Here is a 19853-nt window from a genome sequence, read left to right as displayed (position 1 = left end):
TGTTTAGTAAAGCTTATAGTTAGGGCTGGCTCGGGTATGTCCTGAACCATCCCTTAGTTATGCTGCTATAGAGCTAGACTGCTGGGGGATTCCATGATTCACTGGGTGCTCTCTCTCTCTCTCTCTTTCTCTCTCGATTACTTTATGCCATTAACTTTGTATTTTTTTCTCTCCCGTAGTTTGTACTTCTCCTCTCTCTCCCTCTTTCTGTCCTCATTCTGCAGGTATCTCTGCCTCTGGAGCAGCAGGATCCAGATCCACCACTACTCATCATTACTATTAACCACTGTTATCTGTCATCGTTATTGATAACACCATTACCTACACAGCTGTTCCTGGTCTCTCTCTCTCTCTCTTTTCTCCTCTCTCCTCCCCCCACCCCCCCTTTTTTTTATCTCCTCCTAAACCCAACCGGTCAAGGCAGATGGCGGCCGACCCTGAGCCCGGTTCTGTTGGAGGTTTCTTCCTGTTAAAAGGGAGTTTTTCCTCCCCCCTGTCGCCAAGCGCTTGCTCTTTGTGGGAACTGTTGGGTTTTTCTCTGTAACAAAGTAAGGTCTTGACCTTGCCCTGTAAAGTGCCTTGAGATAATGTATATTATGATTTGGCGCTATACAAATAAAATTGAATTGAATTGAATTGAATAGTAAGATGTTCCACCATGAGCCCCCAGGGCACCCTTAATGCCTCTTGGCACAAACTGCACAAATCTCAGAAACTCTATTCATCTTAAAGATATTCCTACATTGTTGTTTTGATGATAAGGGTGGACAGCGCTGTCTAATGTAATGGTCCAAAACCCCCCACAGGTTGTCTAATTGGGTTGAGATGTGGTGAGCATGGGCCTCATGATTCACATCATGAGAATCATAAGGCTCATGACCTGTAAAGAAGCATCTGCATCCTTTACACTTTTCCACTCATTTATTCAGACTTGTCCTACAGTCATTTGTTACCCTTCTGTATATCAGTTTATGAAAATGCAGTAAATGGACTGCATTCATTTAGAGCTTTATCCAAAGGGCTTTAAGTTCCATCAGTACACACACACATACACATTCCAGGCCATGGCCTAACCACTAGGACAAATGGTGGAGGAGTTGGGATCCAGTTAGTTAGTTATACTATCACGCCTTCTGTGTGTGAGATGTCACATACCTGTGACCAAGTTCCCATGATCTTGCTGCTGCATCACTTTTTGAATTCCCTTTGAACTCCCTTTTTTTGGTCTCTCATTCATGCTGAACTAGATCCAATCAGACGAAACAACACCCTTCCAGCCATATGATCTCTGGAGAATTTGTCATCTGATAGCACAGGATTGTTTAAACAAGTAAACACACAACCACACACTACAAAACCTTACTCAGAGAGCAACTTTTGATTGCTTTAACTTTAACTTAATGTTCTAATATATGTATGTGTGAGTCTTTTGTGAAAAAAAAGAAAGAAAACAACAACAACAACAAAAAATGACAGATGGAGATGGTTTCTGAATGTCACAAGGCAGTAAAGGTCACAACTCTTCATCGAATCATCATCTCAAAGGTCATCCGCTTTTCTCCTTGGTTCTCCATCTCAATTGATCAGGAGCAGTGAGGCAATGACACCCCAAAAACCAGCCAGTTTGTATCTCTGCTCTCTCTCACACAAAGCAGCCCACCCATTTTTTTTTTTTTTTTGAAAATCAAAAAATGATGACACACACCCACAAACAAATATCAACCTGCTCATGTGCCGTCAAACCACCTAAATATGCTCTGTTCACTCTGTTGCCAGACTGATTAGTGAAAAGGTCATGTACTTTTAGAGGTATCGTCACCAGAGAGACAGGCAGCTGCCTGTGTTCTAATTTTAGCCATGTCAGTCATTTCCTCAAATCAAATTTTCATGAGGAGAGGAGAGGAGGGTAGAGACAATTAAATTTGTGATTTTTTAATTGGCACAATCTGTTCTTGTTCTGCATATCCTGAACATACAAACCCCAGCATGTTTCAGTTTTACAGACCCCACAGTGTGTTTCCGCTCTGTCTTGACAAAGCCAGCTGGTTGCCAGCTGACTGGCGGGATCAGTGACTGGTGTAGGACAGCAGCAGATGTGTGTGTTATCCGTATGATCCATCCACACTCATTACATAAGAGGATCTCTCCACAGGTAACAGGCCATCTGTATGAAAAGATCAGTACATAGAGCATGGATATCAAATGGTCTGTCCCAGCTCTGTGCCAACACATGATACCAAAGTTGATCACAGGACTTGAATTTTGATTGAAGACTTTACTTCTAAAGTGTTCCTTCAGGTCAAGGGGTTCAAAGAAAAACAATGTTTTTATGTTTGTTTGAAGTGTACTCTCCATGCTGGGTTTGACTGAGAGATCTGGTAGACTTTTTGATATCACAGCACCATGTACCATGCTCCATACTGCTTGCCACTCCATCGTGTGGGTATATTATGAAACAGTATATCAGTCCAAACACTTATTGTCAAAAGTCATTCTGAAATCAGTACATTCATTGTTAATGGTAAATAATAAGAAACAGGAACAAGAGAAAGCCACTTTAAATTAATGACTGTATGAAAATTAATTGGGGTGAAGAGTGGGGCATGATTGATCTCCCCTCAATTTAGGAAAAAACTGCAATATTTCTGCAATTCCAAATACAACAATTAAAATTAATATGATCTGATGAAGTCATATGTGTGTGATCAGATGATCAAATATCTGTCATTTTCAAACCAATATGAGTCAATCCTTATGTTTGTTGGCCTAAAGAGTTGATGGCCCCAATAGAGCAGCAGTTTGTAACTAAATGAATAGTTGCATCCAGATAGATTTTTATGAAATGATAATTTGATTTGATGTCTCAAATTGAGAGTGGCTGCAAGCATAGGCTGGAGGTTAATACCTAACAAAAGCAACAATAAAAAGACACTGTACGAGACAAATAAGGGCAACATCATTTATTAATTTGAAGTCACAAGCATTATTCCAAAAGCTCTTTGGTTTTGGTTACAATATAATAAAATGGAGCCAGAGGAAGTCAAGGATTTCTGCCCCATAAAACATCAAAGCATCATTGTGCGAACTTACAAATTACACAATTTGTTTGAATTCCTAGTATTTCCTGCAACCATTTCCGAACTGGAAATGAGGAAACACAAGAGGCTGCTTACACTCAAGGAGACGAGGAGTGAAAGGGTGCAGTGTTCAACTAGCACATCACAGGATTAGTTATCACCTCTCATGTGAACATAAACTCTAGATGAGTGCCCTGCAGCTAAACTTGGAACTTGACTCAAACCACAAGTGTTTTTGTCTGGGATGTTCCACAAAAAAAATGGTGGGATTCATGATTTTTTACACACAAGTCAGCTGATTAACCACTGACATTCACACTTCCATCAGCAGTCTGTTTTTGTTTCATGGAAACAGAATTTACTGTAAGCTGTGAAACATTTTATTTGTATTTTAGAGACTGAACAAAGTTGATAATAATAATCTCATTATGCCTAACACAGGAGGATTTTAATACAACAATAACGAAGTCAGCACTACCTCCACCAAGGATGCCATGTAATAACATCAGAGTGAGAAACTTTGATTTCTCAGACCACATTATCCAGTGTCTCATCAAGCCAAGCTTTCAGTTTCCAAACAAGCGTCATTGTGACCGCACAATATGAGCACATTAATGCAAGCAGAAAAAAGAAATTGATTTTGGTTAGCCCATAACTTTTTATCCTTTTTCATCTTCACAGTAAACACTAGTTATCCTCACAGAACCTTTCCGCCACATTTGAAGTCTAGTGTTGCTTGTTCATTTGAAGTCTGTTTGGTTAGCTTTGTGTACTGTAATTATTATAACACGAATCTGGTACATTGTTGAGCATAGAAAAACCATTTACTACAACAGCTATAGCTTAACAGAGGTTGGTACTTAACTGATACATAGATACAATTTGAAAAGTATGAAAAAACAGAAACATTTTACCAGCTTAGATAAAAATAAAGTCGCCTTTATATTAAACAAAACTCAATATTCGGTTTTTATCAATGGAAATATGGACTCAAAAACATGTGACCAGATGTATAAAGAATATAGTGTTTACATTTGTGCTTGCTGAGCAAAAAAAAAAAAAAAAAAAAAAAACAGTCAGTGGCTAATAACGTCATTTTGGTTTAATCCTGTGATGGAGTGATGAACTGTCAGTGCAGACGCTTGGTATTTTCTGAATGGGCAGAAAAGGAAAAGTTATTCCAAGCTGCTGAGTGACTGTTTTTGTAGAGCGTCAAATTGTGCCTGAACTCTCAGCCACTGCAAGAACAAGATGATGGGCATAACCCTAAAACACAGAGATGATTCAAGTCCAGTTGAGCTGTGTCCAATCAGGTTGTATGAAACAGTGGATCTTAGTTAAAATCAGTACCATAAATAAATAAATAGTCATTCTAAAAGGGTCAAACACAATTTCAAGTCTATTAATTTATCGAAGGATGTTGTGCTATCTTACCTGTCCATCATATTTTTCTTGAGGCTACAGACAATTATGTTGGAAAAGAAGAAGAAAAAACATCTCAGGCTACACCAAGTCCAGAAAACCAACTCTGGAGCCTGCCTGAACAGCAACTCCATTCTGGGGGAGACAGAGAAGCCACGTACACAATAAATACACAAAGTCAAATTACAACACCTGTCTAATTGTTAAATTGATGTTTGTATTTCTGCATAAGGGAATAACTAAACCATAGCCATAACCATAACATAACCATGACCCAAACAAATACAAAAATGAAGAGATTTGCCAAAGTAAAGAGGGATGTGGGTTGGGTTGGTCAGTGTAAATGTTTTTTAATGCCTCCTTGTCTGTAAGTGTTATTTGTCTGTTTCTTTTTGCAAAGCTCAATTGGTTGCTGGCTCTAGCCTTAAATTTACTGGACAGGTATGAGAGTGGTATCAATTTTCTCATCTACCTCTTGTCAATAAAGCAGATGCTGCTTTTTTTTTCTCAAAATGTCAAACTGTCCATTTACTGTAAATGGAAAATAGAGGTAGACATGAAAGTTTCAGTGCACACAACCTGTCTGTGTTATGTACCATATTTTCAGTGTTTTTGTTACCTTTGCTTACACTGGAGTACGACGTAAAACCACAGCATTAGAGGAAGGAATAGGTATGATAAGATTCTCTCAGGGAGTCCAAACATGTTCAAACAAGTCACCACATTTTCCAGCAGAACTGAAACACAGAAGTCGACAAAAGCAATTTTTTTAGAGGGTTAGTGTAAAAATCTAAATGTTTTTGCTTCAGGCTCAATTCTGAAATGAACAATACATAATGGAACTTCTATAATGACAATAAAAGTTACAAAGTTGCAACAACTAAACTAAATGTAGTTAATGTAGTGTCTGTGTGTGTGTGAGAGAGAGAGAGAGAGAGAGAGAGTGCTAGCCATACCGTTCTTTACCACGCCAAAATGGAGAGGAGGTTCTTGAACTGCTTGATCTCCAGTCGATTTGCCCATCAGCATCGCCTGCATGTGTCTGTTGTCTATAAAAGATGTCAGTGTAGCCTTCTTTTGCGCCTTCATCTCCTCCTCTTCCTCAATGGCGGTGTGCACATCCAGCCAAGGTTTGGTTTGGTTATAGGTAAGTGGCCCTTCGGATGGTTTGTGTATCATAATATATGAGGGAAGATCTGCACATGAGGGAAAGACATTAAAAAGAAATAAGAGAGGTGGGTCAGATTGAGTCTGTGTGTAACCAAAACTTAATTGAATTAATTTAGCAATTTCCTCCTGTATTTTTTCCCACCATTGCGCAGAAGGAAATGAATGGCGTCTTTGTAGCCACTGTAGTAGGCTTGTTCCAGCGTCTGGAACAGAAGTAACTGTTACAAAATAGTCCTTCAGAGAGTCTTTTTCACCATGTTACTCTAGACAAGTGCTCTTCATTCACAATGATTCATCAACATAATAGACTGAGGACAAAAATCTGCACATTTAGAGTTTAGGGCAGTGAGATGAACAAGGGTCTGACCTCTAAAGCCAAGGGGTAAAGAGCATTGAAGATCCTGAGGCTGTTAGCCATGTTGGCCTTCAGGATGGCTCCATTCACTACCATGTCCCACCTGCAGGGTGTGTCTGTGGGGCAGATGTCAGTCTCTCCAGAGAACGGCGACACTGTCAGAGTTTGGCTGGAGGTTCCAGACAGTACAGGCTGCATGCTGGTGAAACCCCCATCTACATAATGCTGTGAGATAAGATCACACATATTATGATACAGACCAAACAATGTGCTCAAAGTGAGTTTGTGAGAAGGGCATCAAATACTCACTACTCCTTTGAAGGATGGAGGCAGCATACCACAGTACACAGGCACAAAGCAGCTACATAGCAGAGCCTAATGACAACATACAACATATACAACAACAACATACAATTACAAGTGTCCATTTTTTGTTTCTGACTTCCAATTAATCAAAAAGGTCTGGACCTGTAGTGCAGACTCACCTGTACCACATCCTCTCTGGACTGAAATTCAGACATGACAGTGTGCTTTCCATCAGTCAGGCGGGTCATAGCCACACCCAGACGACCACTAGCCAGTTGGTGCGCATCAGAAGGAAGATGTTTGTGTAAAACACACTCTAACCAGTGGAACACATTGATTGAGGGGTTAAATGGCCCAAGTGTAAAAGCCTTCATCTGTTTGGCAAAATTCAGCATTTCATCCCGAATGGTAACTATAAAACAGAGAACTTTTAGTCAGAAAAAAACAATAACAAGACACAGAGGTAGATTAAGAACAAATGATAAAGTCTCTTACTTGGGCTCATTTCACAGACCACAACAGCTGCTACCAGAGATCCAGCTGATGCGCCAAGAACACAGGGTGCTGTCTGCAGTATCCAGGGTGCATAATTTAAGAAGCACTGGGCGACTCCTAACTGGTAGACGGCCAAGAACCCAGATCCAGAGAAGGAGAGCGACGGAGGAACTTCATCGTAATGACAACTGGAAACTCCCGGAGCCATTTTCTAAAGCTTTACAAATATTTTTTAATTGTTTAATCGTAGACGGTGACACACATTTGTGCAGTGGCACAAATCTTACTGTTTAGAAACAAGGCTGAGTCAAAGCAGGCTGAAATTAGTTCTCAAGGAAAACTGGGCCTTTTTAAAGAAATCTCAATTAGACATACCATATTGGTTATGGCCATGTGATAGAACATATAACACTATCAATGGCTTGTCTGTTTTTATTCTTAAGATTTTGGTCTGTTTATTTCAGACTGGCTTCCATGTGATACTAAAAAAAAACAAAACATTCCATATCTTTGGAACCACTGGACTACTGAATGAAAAGTACTAATCAATGAATGTACGATAAAAACTGACTTTAACATGCTCTTTATTTGAATACTTTTATTGCAGACATGAAGATTAAAAATCACATTTTGGAACTAAAGCACCAAATATACATTATTGAGTTACATTGAAAATTTGTCAAATAAATATTTGAATTTTAATGTTATTAGTTTCAACAGACAATCTGGTGAGTTTCTGTAATCTTTAACCATACCTTTTTTATTCTTTTATATTCAAATTTTTGTTGTTTTTTTTCTCTATTACCTAATGAAGGGAAGAACTATCAATATTTTTGTGAGTCATATTCTTTATCCTACTGTGTCTATTGTATCGAAAGGGGAAAACGTATTTCCCATATATTAATACTACACAAAACTTTCCATGAAAGTAAAGTAAAATTATTATGCAAATGTCATAATTTCTGCTCTCTCGGAGTTAGGCATCAGCAGCTGAGCCACAGGTTAACATGCTACCACAGCACCCCCTGCTGGAACAGATGCCAGCTTTGATTAAACAGTGTATTGTGAACAAACGTGTTTTTTCCTGACTTCCCTTCCTTTATTTTATGAACTTGCCAGTGCTGAAGTGGAGTGTAATGGATGATGTAGTTCCAGTGCCCTCTGACCCAGCCTGGGATTTTGTACAAAGAAGGTACCAAAATTCCCATATAATTTTCATTGCAACAACAAATTAATTAACAATAAATTAATTATTGATATAATATATGTTAGAAATAGTTTAAGAATTTGAACATTGCTCAGTTCAAATAAACGTTATACAGAAATAAATTTTTAATTTGGGAAAGAAAGAAAGAAAGAAAGAAAGAAAGAAAGAAAGAAAGAAAGAAACTGACAACATTCCATTTCTATGACGTACAAAATATTTATTTTACAAAGCAGAAAAAACTTTGCTACTAGCAAGTTTTTGACTTTACAACAAGCATCATCAGATTGAAAAGCGCAAACTATTGAAAAAAAAATGCTTGTAAAAACTGGCTCACACAAACTGTTCACAGACACATATTATTGTGTGAACGTGAAAAATCTCTCCTGCCTCATCCTGCATTTAGAACACTCTTCAAAGAAAATGGAACAATTCACAGTCATTTCCATCACTTACCTGCAAGACTTACTCTATATAGCATATGGAAATAAGTGCATTATCTGTACAGCAAGCCTGAGAAATTTGAGCTCTGATTATTATTCTGGTGGTTGAACCCTGGTGTGATTTCTCTCAGTTTTCCTTGTCCCTTAAGATTAGTGTTCATTGTAATCACAGTAATACATACATAGATTCACAGCAAAATGAAAAGCAATCTCACAGTGCAAAAATTCCTGATAATACACCCAATGCACCCTAGTGCATTTTGTTAAACCTGTACATGCCTGGGTTATTTTCTGAAGCTGAAACCACAAGGTAAATACACCACAATCTCCCTCCTATTGTGTAATGATTTGTGTTGTTGTAATGTATTTGGCACATCTAATGCTATTTTTTTCTATCTCACAGGGGCACCAGTTGGAGGAGTCTGTGGGGAAGCGCGCTCAGGGGAAACCTCAAAATGGTCCTTGCTGAACTCATGTGTAGGACTGCTGTTTGGAAAGTCCCCATCCGGAGGTGGAGTGCGTTCTGGGGACTCGGCTGGGTCAGCCTGCTGTTTCCTGATGTCCTGTGGGAGTTTCAGAAACCTGAGGGGAGCCAGAGAGGAGGCAATAACAATGATTTTTCATGCTGCTGTGAGGGAAGAGACAGATAGTGAATGAGGCAGAGAAAAGGAAAAAGACCTGAAGAGGAGTTTTTGTCCCCGCTCCTTTTTGATGATGTTGAGCTTGTAGTAGTGCCGCAAAGCACGGGACATTTTCTCATAGGTCATATTGTCTCGGTTCTGTAAAAAAGGGATCACATCATCAGCGGCCTGCGTGACATCATTTACAACCATTTCCCCAGTCAGATGAATTGCATAGACCTACACTATGTGCTCACCTTGTGGTTCCCCCAGAGACGTGCCAGTCCATTGGGGTCAACCACCCTGAACACCAGGCTGTCCTGGTCTTCCCATCGTATGTATTCTTGGTAACGGTCATCACACAGTAGCTGATACACATAGTCCCACAGCAGTCTGCACTCTGGCAATGATTAAAACAACAATATGGCTTAGAATTTAAGAGACATTACAACTTATAGGACAGTGATCGATTGGGATTTCAAGTTCAATAAAAAAGTTGGCAAGAAAAATCCCCTCATTCAGTCATATGGATTTCTAAAAGGTAATCGTGTGTCAAAGACTTATATCTCTGAGTTTTTATACCCCCTCATGGTCAGAAACTGCTTGATGCAGTTTTAAAAGGACGTCCAATTCTAATTCAAGCTGCAAGCAGAGTTGAGTGGGCCCTCACACTGTCGCACACATCAGGGGTGCTGGCAGGAGGCCAGTTAGGGCAGCCGCGCATTTTTGCGACCATCAGACACCATGCTGACGAGTGAGATGTTAAAGTGTATGGAGTCATTTTGACACTCAGTTCTGACACCCACATCAGATGTCAAATGTTGCCACTTGTAGCGTGTGCGCTAAGACACACTTTTCAATGAAAACTCACAATATTCACAGTAAAGCACCATCAAGATTGTAAGAATTTCCTGAAGTTTGAGTTGGGTGTGGTAAACCCGCTATGAAGGGTACAACAAATTGTAAAACATGACGTTTCCTGTCACCATAAGGTGGTGCTATAATTGTAACTGAACAGCGGCCTGTAGATATCTTCAGGCTGGGACTGTTATCAAACACAAAATATACGGTTTGAGGCTTTTTTGTAAATCTTGGGATGTTACATGTGCCTTCTGAGTTTCATACATTTGGTGAAACAAAGGGCGAGGACTTTCTCATTGAAATTTTCTAGTGAGCCCTATTGAGCCACACCCATGTGCCATGTCTGACACGTGTGCAAAGTTTCATGAATTTTCAAACACCTTTACGCCCTGAAACATGCAAGTCATCTTTGCGGGATAATTAATAATAAATAGAGCAGTTCCAATGGGGAACACTGTAGTGTAGCTGGTAATAAATTAACCTAAAAGTACCTGGGATGCGGCCGTTAGCTTTGTGCAGGGGGCTCCGTGGCTTCTCTCGACTGGACAGGTTGAGAGGCTCCTGGACGATGCTCTCTGTTTGAGGAGGACACTGAACCTGGCTGTGGGGCATCGTAGGGACAGCTGCCGATCCATCTAACAGGGAGAGAGAGGAGCATAAAGAGAGAGGGACAAAGAGAGAGGGACAGAAAATCAGACATCTCATTAAATAATTACAACTGCTGGCCACTATATTTGTGGTATGGTAGTTTGATATACCCACTAATATTTGTAAGTGGAACAGGGTAAGTGTAAAAAATCAAGGGATGGTCTCTGAGAGGTGACACAAGCTCTGGCTGGCTGGTCACAGTGGTTACGATAGCTGCCGACACTGCATTGGTGAAAGCGACTGAAACTGTGAGAGAGAAATATAAGGAACTGTGAGACCTAAACTGAAAGCAAAAGTGACTTTACAAGGGGTGTAGTAAAAGCTGCAAAGTATTTAACAAGAGGAGGCCATTTTATTATTTGAATACAGTACAAAGAACAAAGTCATTGTTCTAGACTCTGGAGTTAAAAGATTGCTGTTCTCCAGGTAACCAGGACACACCCACTACACATCTAGTTTCCTGTAATGGAAAGTCTTTTCTTATGGGAAGGGCAAATGAGGGAAATGTGTGCTTGTATTCCTCTACTGAAGGGTGAAATGTCCTCACCAGTGGAAAGTAACAAAGTACTTTTACTCAAGGTAGGCATGCACTGATCAGGGTTCGGTTTCAGAGTCATAAGAAGTCAATGAATGTCCTCAGCAAAACACAGGCAGGAGAGAGCACGAATTCCTGTATGTGTTTGCACACGTACATGTGGCTCATCAGGAAGTATTTCCAACCACAATCTAACCAGGAAAAACAAGTTTGATTTGATATGCAACAAAGGCGAGCAATGGACTGTCTGTGGACATCTGTATGTATGTAGGTGTGCTCTTGGCACTTTCCTACACTCTGTACAACCATCCTGTGTATACAGTACAAAACAATCTGACCTGTATAGTTTATATAGAGATATAGAGAGATATACAGATACAGTTTGTTGTCCAGATCTTGCCTGTATATAATAGCTATATGTTTAGATTTGATTACAGTGGTTTAGTTTGACATCTTTGGGTGTATGTCTGTGTGTTTAAGTATATTGAGAGCTACTCATTCATGCCATCATCTCCAGCAGGGCGGACTATTGTAACAGGTGTTTGTCTGACAACTGCAGCACCAAACATATTACTACCATTCTTAAATTATCACACTGGCTTCTGGTTATCTATGGACTAGATTTTAAAGTGTTGCTGCTGGTGTGGTTTATAAATCACTTCACAACCTTGGATCAAGATATATATATTCCTGATCTTCCTTGAAGAATACAAACCTTTAGGAAGTGGTCAGCTTGTAGAGCCACAAGTAAGACCAAAACGAGTGAAGCTGCTTCTTATTACTGCACTGTAACTGCACTATATGATCTTTTATTTTATTTTTGTTGTATCCCATTTTATTGTACTTTAATTGATTTTATTTTCCTTTCTTTTGGGCTTTCAAATGTTCATTAGGAGTTACTTATGTGTTTGAAAGGTGCTGTACAAATAAAGTTTCCTTGCATTACTGAGAATTATGATGCTGATGGATTCTAAATATGTTCAGAAATCTACTCCTAGTCTTTACTGACCTTGGGTATCATTGACTTTGGGAGGCTGGGGCTCTGAGACACTGTGAGTGGTGATCTGGCAGCTGACTGGACTCTGGCTTTGACCATTTCCCAGGGAGGGAGACGTATTTTGAGGGTCACAGACAACACTCCTCCTTTGTTGTTTCACACACTGAAGGATCTCATACAGAACATCGCCTACAGAAAACCAGGGAGCGCACATGAAAACACAGGCACAAAAACAGTCAGCATGTTCTCTTTTTGCATACACATGCATTTCTACCTGAGCTGGGGCATCGGCGTCTGAAGTCTTCCTTGGTGAGCAGGCACAGGGCTCGGCCGTTCATTTCGAAGCGTCCCTTCTCTGGCCGGCGCAGTGAGTACTCCTTCTGAGCCCAGTGGAGCCAGTGGGCAACATCCTCTTTATCCCACAGAGATGGGTTTATTCCTAAAAAAAAAACAGACAGTGATGTTTTTGTGCAGGCAGAGGGTGCTGCAGTATTTACATGGTATGTGGAATGGGGTCTCCCAGGTAAACAAAGCATATGTCAAACAGAGAAGAGACTTTGACTCACGCAGCCGTCCAGGTAGATGCCACAGGTCTTCCTGAGTGGGAGCACTGACCAAAGTAAGCTGGTTATGGGGGGAGTGCTGCACACTTGGAGTCATGCTGACTTGCCTCCCATGCATTATGGATGAAGGACTGTTTGCTCTGTTTTCTTGCTGCAAACATGCACACACATGCCCATTAGTACACATAATCTCACCTGTTAGCGCCAGTATAAAATCAGCAGTACAGAGAATTTTAACACAATTTACCAAGTGAGTTTTCAATAAAAGCAATGTGCTTAAAATTTAAAGCACTTCATCTCAATAAACTACAAAACTACAGTTTCCCTTTTTTTAAAAAAAAAAAAAAAAAGACAACACGTTGTTAAACTGGTTTGCTCCTGTGACCTTAACTTACCTTGACCAAAGGTGGCGGGGAAATGTTCTCCATTGAAATGATCTTATCTATTCGGCTGAACAAAAACTGGATCGATTTCTTCGTACGCAGACATAAAACTCGTCCAAAAAAAAGAAATAAGCTTCAGATTAGAACTCCCCGAACTCCATTGTAAATGCTGATTGAAAATAACTTTCGAAGAAATAAAACTCTGCCATACTGTATATTTTTACATTCGACCCTTCCGGGAAATGAAAACGAAAGAAACACAATCCTTGCAGGGGGGGGGGTGTGCGCATAATAGGCTGACTGGAGGAAGCGACGGCAGAGGACATTTCCAAATATATTTGACTGCGCTCGATCGGAGCGTGATCCAGATGCGTGTGCAGCACAGGAGCGGTGCATACACGATCTCTTCAGGAAAATCTGTTGTAGCTGAGTGTGTTTTTCACACTTCGGTCCATTAAATATCTGAATGAATAATTATTGTGGGGGGTGGGGGGGGGGGGGGGGGGGGGGGTGGGGGGGGGGGGGGGCATGAATTGATATTGCCGGAAGTGAGTGATTAAAAAATAAAAAAAAACATCACTGGAGTGTGAAAAGTGAGAGGGAGCAGAGTAGCGCTGATGAGAGAGAGAGAGAGAGTGTGTTTCTGCGGCTCCTCCTCTTCCTCCTCCCCTTCCTCCTCCTCCTCCTCCTCTGCCTTACAGGAAGAGTAAACGCGCTGCCTGCTGTTACTGTCCTGAGCATACCAGCTTTCCACCGCGCGGTGAACGGTAAGGTGTTAATCCACTACCCTTACAACCTGTCTGCTTTGGGGAAAAAAAAAAAAAACACTCACCCAGAGTCTGTTTACTACGACACCGTTACCCATAAGTGTGCATGGTCATAGTGTCTCACATGGTCTCATATCTACTATACAGTGACATTATGGTCGACTAATGACAATCAGTTGACATAATTTAACACGTAGGGCTCAATAAAATCTTTCTTATGGAGAGAAGGCTTGGCCACAATAACACCCACTGCCTAACATAAATATTAGCCTATAATATCTTTAAAAATATATTATCAGATAGTCTACTGACGCTGATGATGATTACACTAGACAACTATACAACAAATAGTATCTCTGACAGTGTTTGTTTTTTGGTAGCCTAATACAGCAGATTAAACATTAACTTTACGTAAGAGGTTGAAGTAAGCAAAGTCCAACTAAGAATTACAAAAACGCCGACATAGAAGCTTTTGAGCAACACAGTTTATCATCGTCTTTATCATAATGCTCCCATCCCTTGATCCCCTGCTGTAGGGTTAGGGATGAGGTTGAAGTATCTGGGTCATAGTGGTTGTTAATGGGCTGTATAGGTATCAAAAAGTTCACTATGTCCAAATCATATAAATATATAATATGATGTATGTGGTAGTGTGATCCCCCACACTAATAGAAGACCAGTGCTTAAGATAGTCAAGATGTGTAAAACATGGAGTCACTGACTAGGCTAGTTACAGTGTTTTGTGGATATAAATCTCTAAAATAGTTTAATAGCCAACTGCATAAAAAAAATAAAAAAGAAATGGCCCCATGTCTTTTCTGTTATATTTCTTCAGTGATGTGGGCTCAAAAACTGGGCAAACAGCTGGGTCACCCAACACGATCAGTAGCGGGGTGGCTGGTCAGTAAGCTCCTCACGGTGCGCAATCAGGTCCTCGAGGAGAATGCTGTGCAGCTGTGTGGGATCCAGCCTGGCGACACAGTGCTGGAACTGGGTCACGGCCCGGGTTTGGGTCTGCAGTCAGCAGCCAAATTGCTAACGGAGCCCACAGGCCGCCTTATAGGCGTGGATTACTCAGAGTACATGCATCAGGTAAGATTTGACTTCTGACAGATTGGAATTAGTTGTGTATATTTAGTGCATGTATGGCTTCAAGTTTGTTACAAATTGTCTTATTGTCTTAAAGAAACCATGCACAGCATATTGTTATTTACAGATGTAATAAGATTCTTAAGTCTGTTTATTCTATTTATTCACTAAGAATAAAGTAGAAGAAACCACTGGCAGACATGCACACAAAAACTGAGAAAAGTATAGCTACTGCTGTGGGACAATATTGTATTTGATGGGGAGACGTTACTCACTTTTGGAATAGTAGAATAATTCTCTAGTTCTTCTCTTACAGATGGCAAGTGAGCGAGTGAAGGAACTTGTGGCAAGTGGGAAAGTGACATTACACCACTGTGATGTAGCAGCAATGCCGCTGGCAGACAGCACTGTGGATAAAGTCTTCCACTGTAACTGCTACTACTTCTGGCCTGACCTCAGGAAAGGAGCTTCAGAGATCCACCGGGTAATGAAACCAGGTAGGATATTAAACTGTAGCAGTGACAGATGTTTATCATCAAAATTAAAACCTGTCTCAGATGGGCTGGAGATTTCCCCCTCTTGAACCCATCCAGGAGGCTTGATGGTGACCACGCTGAGGCTGCTCCACGTGGCTACTCTCGCAGCAAAGCGAGTGATGCCAGGGGAGAACTGGTGCCCGGAGGCCTACATGACAGCTCTGAGAGACTCCGGCTTCACTGATGTCAGAATGGAGGACAAACGGCACAAACACATTACTTTTCAGGCTATCTACGCCACTGCCTTAAAATGAATTGTACATGCTCTACCCCACTTGTGTGATTGGCAGATTTTGTATGTTTACACTGTTAATTCATGGTGTACCTTTTCGGGATGGAAAAGCTGTGCACATAATAAGAACTGTATCATCCAACAGCGTTGTTAAATATTTCCTTGATGGAATTACACAATGTTACACTCAGAAATACACTTTATTTTCTTGTATGTGGAGCTGTATTACATGATTGAAATATTATAATTTATTATACAATATTTTTTGATATCAATATGAATCACAGTGTAGAAAATATATGCAGAGCCAATAATTAAACTAATGTTCAAAGCAATAAACACTATGCCACTGTTGTGCATCCATTAGCCTACATGAAACCAAAATCTTAGGTAAAGTGGTCTCAGACTTTTGGACCCCAGTATATGTGTAAAACAAAAACTCCATTAACTTTGGTATCTTTGAAATTGCACCTTACTTGGAATCATTTCTTTGGAAAACATACCTTTGCAACATGATAACATTGTAAATTCATAATATAAGTCTTCTGAAAGACAGTAAATGACAATATTTGTGCATGTTAAAACTCTGGCTTATGGGGATATCTGCCTCCAAAGGAACCAAGTAATACTGCTGTTGGTAAAGTAAAAATGTATGAACTAAGATTACTTCAGATATAACCTTATTCATCTTGAAGGAAGGTTTTATGGTAACATGCTTGAAATATACAGTGAAAAAAACACATTGTATACCTATATGGTGTATATACATTGTAAAATATAAATATTACAATAAAAGTTAAAGGAAAAAGAAGAAGATAAAATAGAGCCAGTGGGTCTTTAAGTGTAGTTACAAATTACAAGCAATGAATATGTTGTAAATAAGGGTGCATATGTGTTGCTATATTACTAGGTGAAATTGTACAAAATAATGCATGTGTTTCACAGTCTTATTAGATTGTAAACATCAGAATATATAGAATAAAAATAGAAAATAAAACATAACAGATAGATAGACTGATAAACTGAATAAAGGGGTGATCATACTGTGAGTAGGAAAACTGGACAAAAAAACAATAGTTCAGTGGACTCAGTTTGCCATGTGATAATAAAGCATGGATATAATATCAGCTCTAAACTATCCCTTATGATATAGACAAATGGATTAAGTCCCTAAAGATAGACTTTGTTTTTACACATACGGAACTGAATTCATTATTGGAGATATCACCCTTTCAAGCATCTCAAACAGGCGACGAAATGTTATTTCACCATGATTCAACGCTAGGGAGCCAGAACGGACGAGAACGCACCATCATTAAAACAGAAGAAGAAGAGCATTGATGACGTAGAGAGAGGGAAAACTGAAAACAGAAGTCGCGGGGTTTGTCGAAGTTGGTTCAAACTCAATATCTGTAAAGTGGACACAAGCTTCGAAGAGGGTAAAAAGGTAAGTGAATGTGATTTAATAGCGAGAAAATAAGATCTTATTTTAACTTCGGTGGGGTGGTTGGACTTAAAAAGACGTGCTGACAATTCCAAAGCCCCAACGTTAGACAGGTTTGTAAGGAGGCAGCTAGTTAACGCTAGTTAGCGTTAAATAAACTAGGCAGGTTAACTGGTGGATGTAAACACCCGGGATGAAGGTTGAAGGAGTTGAAGGAGTTCACAAAATATTTTTCGTTTGGTTCAGCTGAGTTTGTCCCGTCTAGGAAACTAGATTAACGCGTACCATGGCCTCTCATGTAACGTTGTAAGCTCAGTTAATGTGATGATATCTGATCTTTTTACAAGCATACTTACTCTTATCTTTGTCATACATGGCTTCAGACAGTTCACTCCATTCTCCACCCTGCAGAATGCAGAGGGCATCCCGTCTGAAGCGTGAAATGCAGATGCTGAGCACCGAGCCACCTCCCGGAATAACATGCTGGCAGACGGAAGAACGGATGGACGACCTTCGAGCACGTACGTACTCTGTTAATGGATGTATAGCTACTAAAGATACTCTATATGTTAGTAAAACCTACCTTTTACAATCAGTAACTTTATATTTTGTCTGAGTAAATCTGTCATAACAAGAAACTTAAACAGCCAAAAGTTTGGACACACCTGCCCATTCAAAGGTTTTTCTTCATTTTGACTATTTTCTACATTGTAGAACAACGGTGAAAACAACAGAGCTATGAAATGACTCATACGGAATTATGTAGTACATAATAAAGTTTCATATTGTAGTTTCTTCAAAGTACCCACCATTTACCTTGAGGACAGCCTTGCACAATATTGGCATTATCTTAACCAGCTTCATGAGGTAGTCACCTGGAATGCTTTTCAGCTAACAGGTGTGCCTTGTCAAAAGTTACTTAGTAGAATTTTTTTGTTGGAGTAAATAAAACAGCCAAATGTAACATGAACCTTCTGTAGGACTTATTCAATATTTTTTTAATGATTATGCTGCTGTTAATAGGATTGTACTGCATACATGTCTATCCAAATATCTGGTTTGTCCACCCAGTGATAAGTTGTCTTCCTTTCCCCTCATTTGCAGAGATAGTGGGTGGAACAGGAACGCCTTATGAAGGTGGACTCTTCTCCTTGGAGATCAAGGTCCCAGAGAGGTAACATTAATGAGGGAGTTTTCTCTACCAATTACCAGTCACAAACCCTTACTGCTGGATTTATCTGTTGTTTTCCTCTCAAAGGTACCCATTTGAGCCTCCCAAAATACGATTCCTGACCCCCATCTACCATCCAAACATTGACAATTCAGGACGTATCTGCCACGATGCCCTCAAACTCCCGCCAAAGGTTGCCAAAGATTTTAAACACAAATCAAACTATATGTTTTATAGATATATACCAGTGTACACGTGTTCGATTTAATGCTTCCTGCTCTTTGTTTTTATTCAGGGTGCCTGGAAGCCATCCCTAAACATCTCCACAGTTCTCTCCTCCATTCAGCTGCTCATGGCTGAGCCCAATCCAGATGACCCACTCATGGCTGATATAGTGAGTCACAAGTAATTTTGTATCTATACATATCACACTGTCAGAGTATGACATGTGTCATCATTTAAAGTAACCTAACTCTGATACACAATTACACAATTAGATCTCAGTCTGAAACACCTTTTGCCCTTGCCAAAAACAAAAAAAACAATTCAGCCTCTTGCAGCATTAAAATTAGAGGAAAAAAGAATTTTGATCAGACAGTGAACAATTGCGTAATCTCACCATATATGCCAGTAAAAACGCTTACATTTTTTTGAATGCAGTCATCAGAGTTCAAATACAACAAACAGCTGTTCATGGAGAAAGCCAGGAAGTCGACACAGGAACATGCTGTTCAGAAAAACACGGTAAGTCACTCTGATCTTTAAGTAATGCTGTTGTAAAACCTTTTCCTCCTTAAAGCTTTTTAATTTAATTGTATACTGACCATTAAGGTAGGTTGCATTATTCTTAGTGAGTTGTATGATCTTTGTCACTTTCTTCACGGCAATGTACTGTCATTGTATTAGTTGTGTGTAGTGTAGCTTATTTTACCCACAAGGTGGTGCTGTGCTCCTTTGATAAAATGTCTGCTAATTTAATATTTACTTGCAACAAAGTGATGCAGCCTGTCTGATTTATATTCAATTGTGACTTCCATATGTACTAATTATCTCTGTTGGGATGTGGAGAGGCATAGATGGGCAATGCTGTCATTGTCTGAAATAGTTTGTACCTGTCTTTGCTCAGGGAGTCATGGAGGGCAACAAAGAAAATACTCCAGATCAGAAAGCTCCATCCCGCAAAAGAGAGGCTCTCAATGCACAACAGGAGGCAGAGGAGCCAGCAAAGAAAACCTGTGTGTAGTTTCCACTTCACTTGTTAGATTCCTCTCAACTACTATAGAGTGAATGAAATTTTTCATTTAGGTCCAATAGCTACTTGCATTTCCCATGTATGCATTCATCTTCTTAATTCAGAAATTCATACATATTTTAAAAAATATTTATATGTAAATGTTTGTTTGTGTTGAGATATTAAAGTTTATTTTGAACACCACTTCTTGATCATTTAACTTTATTAATATAGCACACACAAGACCATGACTTCTTGTGTAGTGTAGAGGTGTGTTTCAGAGTAGTTGCATAGGCAGAGTGGT

The 19853-nt window shown here is 39.8% G+C and overlaps 4 protein-coding genes across 6 annotated transcripts; 2 read left to right on the top strand and 2 right to left on the bottom strand.

Moving 5' to 3' along the window:
* Window positions 1-2945: 2945 nt before the first annotated feature.
* Window positions 2946-7176, bottom strand: pnpla1 (patatin-like phospholipase domain containing 1). The gene is made up of 9 exons (XM_071474997.1): window positions 6826-7176; window positions 6510-6742; window positions 6334-6399; window positions 6037-6249; window positions 5812-5872; window positions 5456-5695; window positions 5119-5236; window positions 4512-4634; window positions 2946-4229 (listed from the first exon to the last, which is right to left on the bottom strand). The coding sequence occupies exons 1-9, from the start codon at window positions 7031-7033 to the stop codon at window positions 4154-4156; spliced, it is 1338 nt and encodes a 445-aa protein (XP_071331098.1). The 5' UTR covers window positions 7034-7176; the 3' UTR covers window positions 2946-4153.
* A 1052-nt stretch (window positions 7177-8228) lies between these two features.
* Window positions 8229-13560, bottom strand: etv7 (ETS variant transcription factor 7). 2 transcript variants are annotated; one of them, XM_071476340.1, is made up of 9 exons: window positions 13092-13271; window positions 12700-12847; window positions 12408-12572; window positions 12146-12322; window positions 10716-10847; window positions 10445-10588; window positions 9350-9492; window positions 9151-9251; window positions 8723-9054 (listed from the first exon to the last, which is right to left on the bottom strand). In XM_071476340.1, the coding sequence occupies exons 1-9, from the start codon at window positions 13122-13124 to the stop codon at window positions 8865-8867; spliced, it is 1233 nt and encodes a 410-aa protein (XP_071332441.1). In that variant the 5' UTR covers window positions 13125-13271; the 3' UTR covers window positions 8723-8864. The 2 variants fall into 2 exon arrangements, with proteins under 2 accessions (XP_071332442.1, XP_071332441.1); XM_071476341.1 differs by lacking the exon at window positions 10716-10847 and having other exon boundaries at window positions 8229-9054; window positions 13092-13560.
* Window positions 13561-13700: 140 nt separating this feature from the next.
* On the top strand, window positions 13701-15916 carry LOC139620616 (uncharacterized methyltransferase YdaC). Its single transcript, XM_071476337.1, has 4 exons — window positions 13701-13846; window positions 14682-14938; window positions 15252-15432; window positions 15529-15916. The coding sequence occupies exons 2-4, from the start codon at window positions 14684-14686 to the stop codon at window positions 15723-15725; spliced, it is 633 nt and encodes a 210-aa protein (XP_071332438.1). The 5' UTR covers window positions 13701-13846; window positions 14682-14683; the 3' UTR covers window positions 15726-15916.
* A 1095-nt stretch (window positions 15917-17011) lies between these two features.
* Window positions 17012-19753, top strand: ube2t (ubiquitin-conjugating enzyme E2T (putative)). 2 transcript variants are annotated; one of them, XM_071476338.1, is made up of 7 exons: window positions 17012-17150; window positions 17559-17668; window positions 18252-18321; window positions 18406-18511; window positions 18614-18712; window positions 18979-19062; window positions 19445-19753. In XM_071476338.1, the coding sequence occupies exons 2-7, from the start codon at window positions 17560-17562 to the stop codon at window positions 19559-19561; spliced, it is 585 nt and encodes a 194-aa protein (XP_071332439.1). In that variant the 5' UTR covers window positions 17012-17150; window position 17559; the 3' UTR covers window positions 19562-19753. The 2 variants fall into 2 exon arrangements, with proteins under 2 accessions (XP_071332439.1, XP_071332440.1); XM_071476339.1 differs by having other exon boundaries at window positions 17019-17150; window positions 17531-17668.
* The last annotated feature ends 100 nt before the right edge of the window (window positions 19754-19853 follow it).

This window comes from Trachinotus anak, unplaced genomic scaffold (assembly GCF_046630095.1).
Source record: "Trachinotus anak isolate AG129_WGS33_773 ecotype Australia unplaced genomic scaffold, CSIRO_AGI_Tana_v1 ptg000004l, whole genome shotgun sequence".
NCBI classification, from domain to species: Eukaryota; Metazoa; Chordata; class Actinopteri; order Carangiformes; family Carangidae; genus Trachinotus; species Trachinotus anak.
The sequence above is the reverse complement of the archived record's forward strand: the minus strand, read 5'-3'. Positions and strand labels throughout refer to the sequence as shown.

Bases quoted from the DNA above. Each gene is read 5' to 3' on its own strand.
- pnpla1 (XM_071474997.1), bottom strand. From the start codon at position 7,033: ATGGCTCCGGGAGTTTCCAGTTGTCATTACGATGAAGTTCCTCCGTCG. The intron at 6,250-6,333 runs GTGAGTATTTGA...CTTATCTCACAG, and splicing joins CTCCATCCTTCAAAGGAGTA to CATTATGTAGATGGGGGTTT. The intron at 5,237-5,455 runs GTATGGCTAGCA...TCTGTGTTTCAG, and splicing joins TTTTGGCGTGGTAAAGAACG to TTCTGCTGGAAAATGTGGTG.
- etv7 (XM_071476340.1), bottom strand. From the start codon at position 13,124: ATGGAGAACATTTCCCCGCCACCTTTGGTCAAG. The intron at 12,848-13,091 runs GTAAGTTAAGGT...GCATGTTTGCAG, and splicing joins CCCCGCCACCTTTGGTCAAG to CAAGAAAACAGAGCAAACAG. The intron at 10,848-12,145 runs GTCAGTAAAGAC...TCTCTCTCACAG, and splicing joins CAAAGTCAATGATACCCAAG to TTTCAGTCGCTTTCACCAAT.
- LOC139620616 (XM_071476337.1), top strand. From the start codon at position 14,684: ATGTGGGCTCAAAAACTGGGCAAACAGCTGGGTCACCCAACACGATCA. The intron at 14,939-15,251 runs GTAAGATTTGAC...CTTCTCTTACAG, and splicing joins ACTCAGAGTACATGCATCAG to ATGGCAAGTGAGCGAGTGAA. The intron at 15,433-15,528 runs GTAGGATATTAA...GAACCCATCCAG, and splicing joins CCACCGGGTAATGAAACCAG to GAGGCTTGATGGTGACCACG.
- ube2t (XM_071476338.1), top strand. From the start codon at position 17,560: ATGCAGAGGGCATCCCGTCTGAAGCGTGAAATGCAGATGCTGAGCACC. The intron at 18,512-18,613 runs GTTGCCAAAGAT...GTTTTTATTCAG, and splicing joins CCCTCAAACTCCCGCCAAAG to GGTGCCTGGAAGCCATCCCT. The intron at 18,713-18,978 runs GTGAGTCACAAG...TTTTGAATGCAG, and splicing joins ACCCACTCATGGCTGATATA to TCATCAGAGTTCAAATACAA.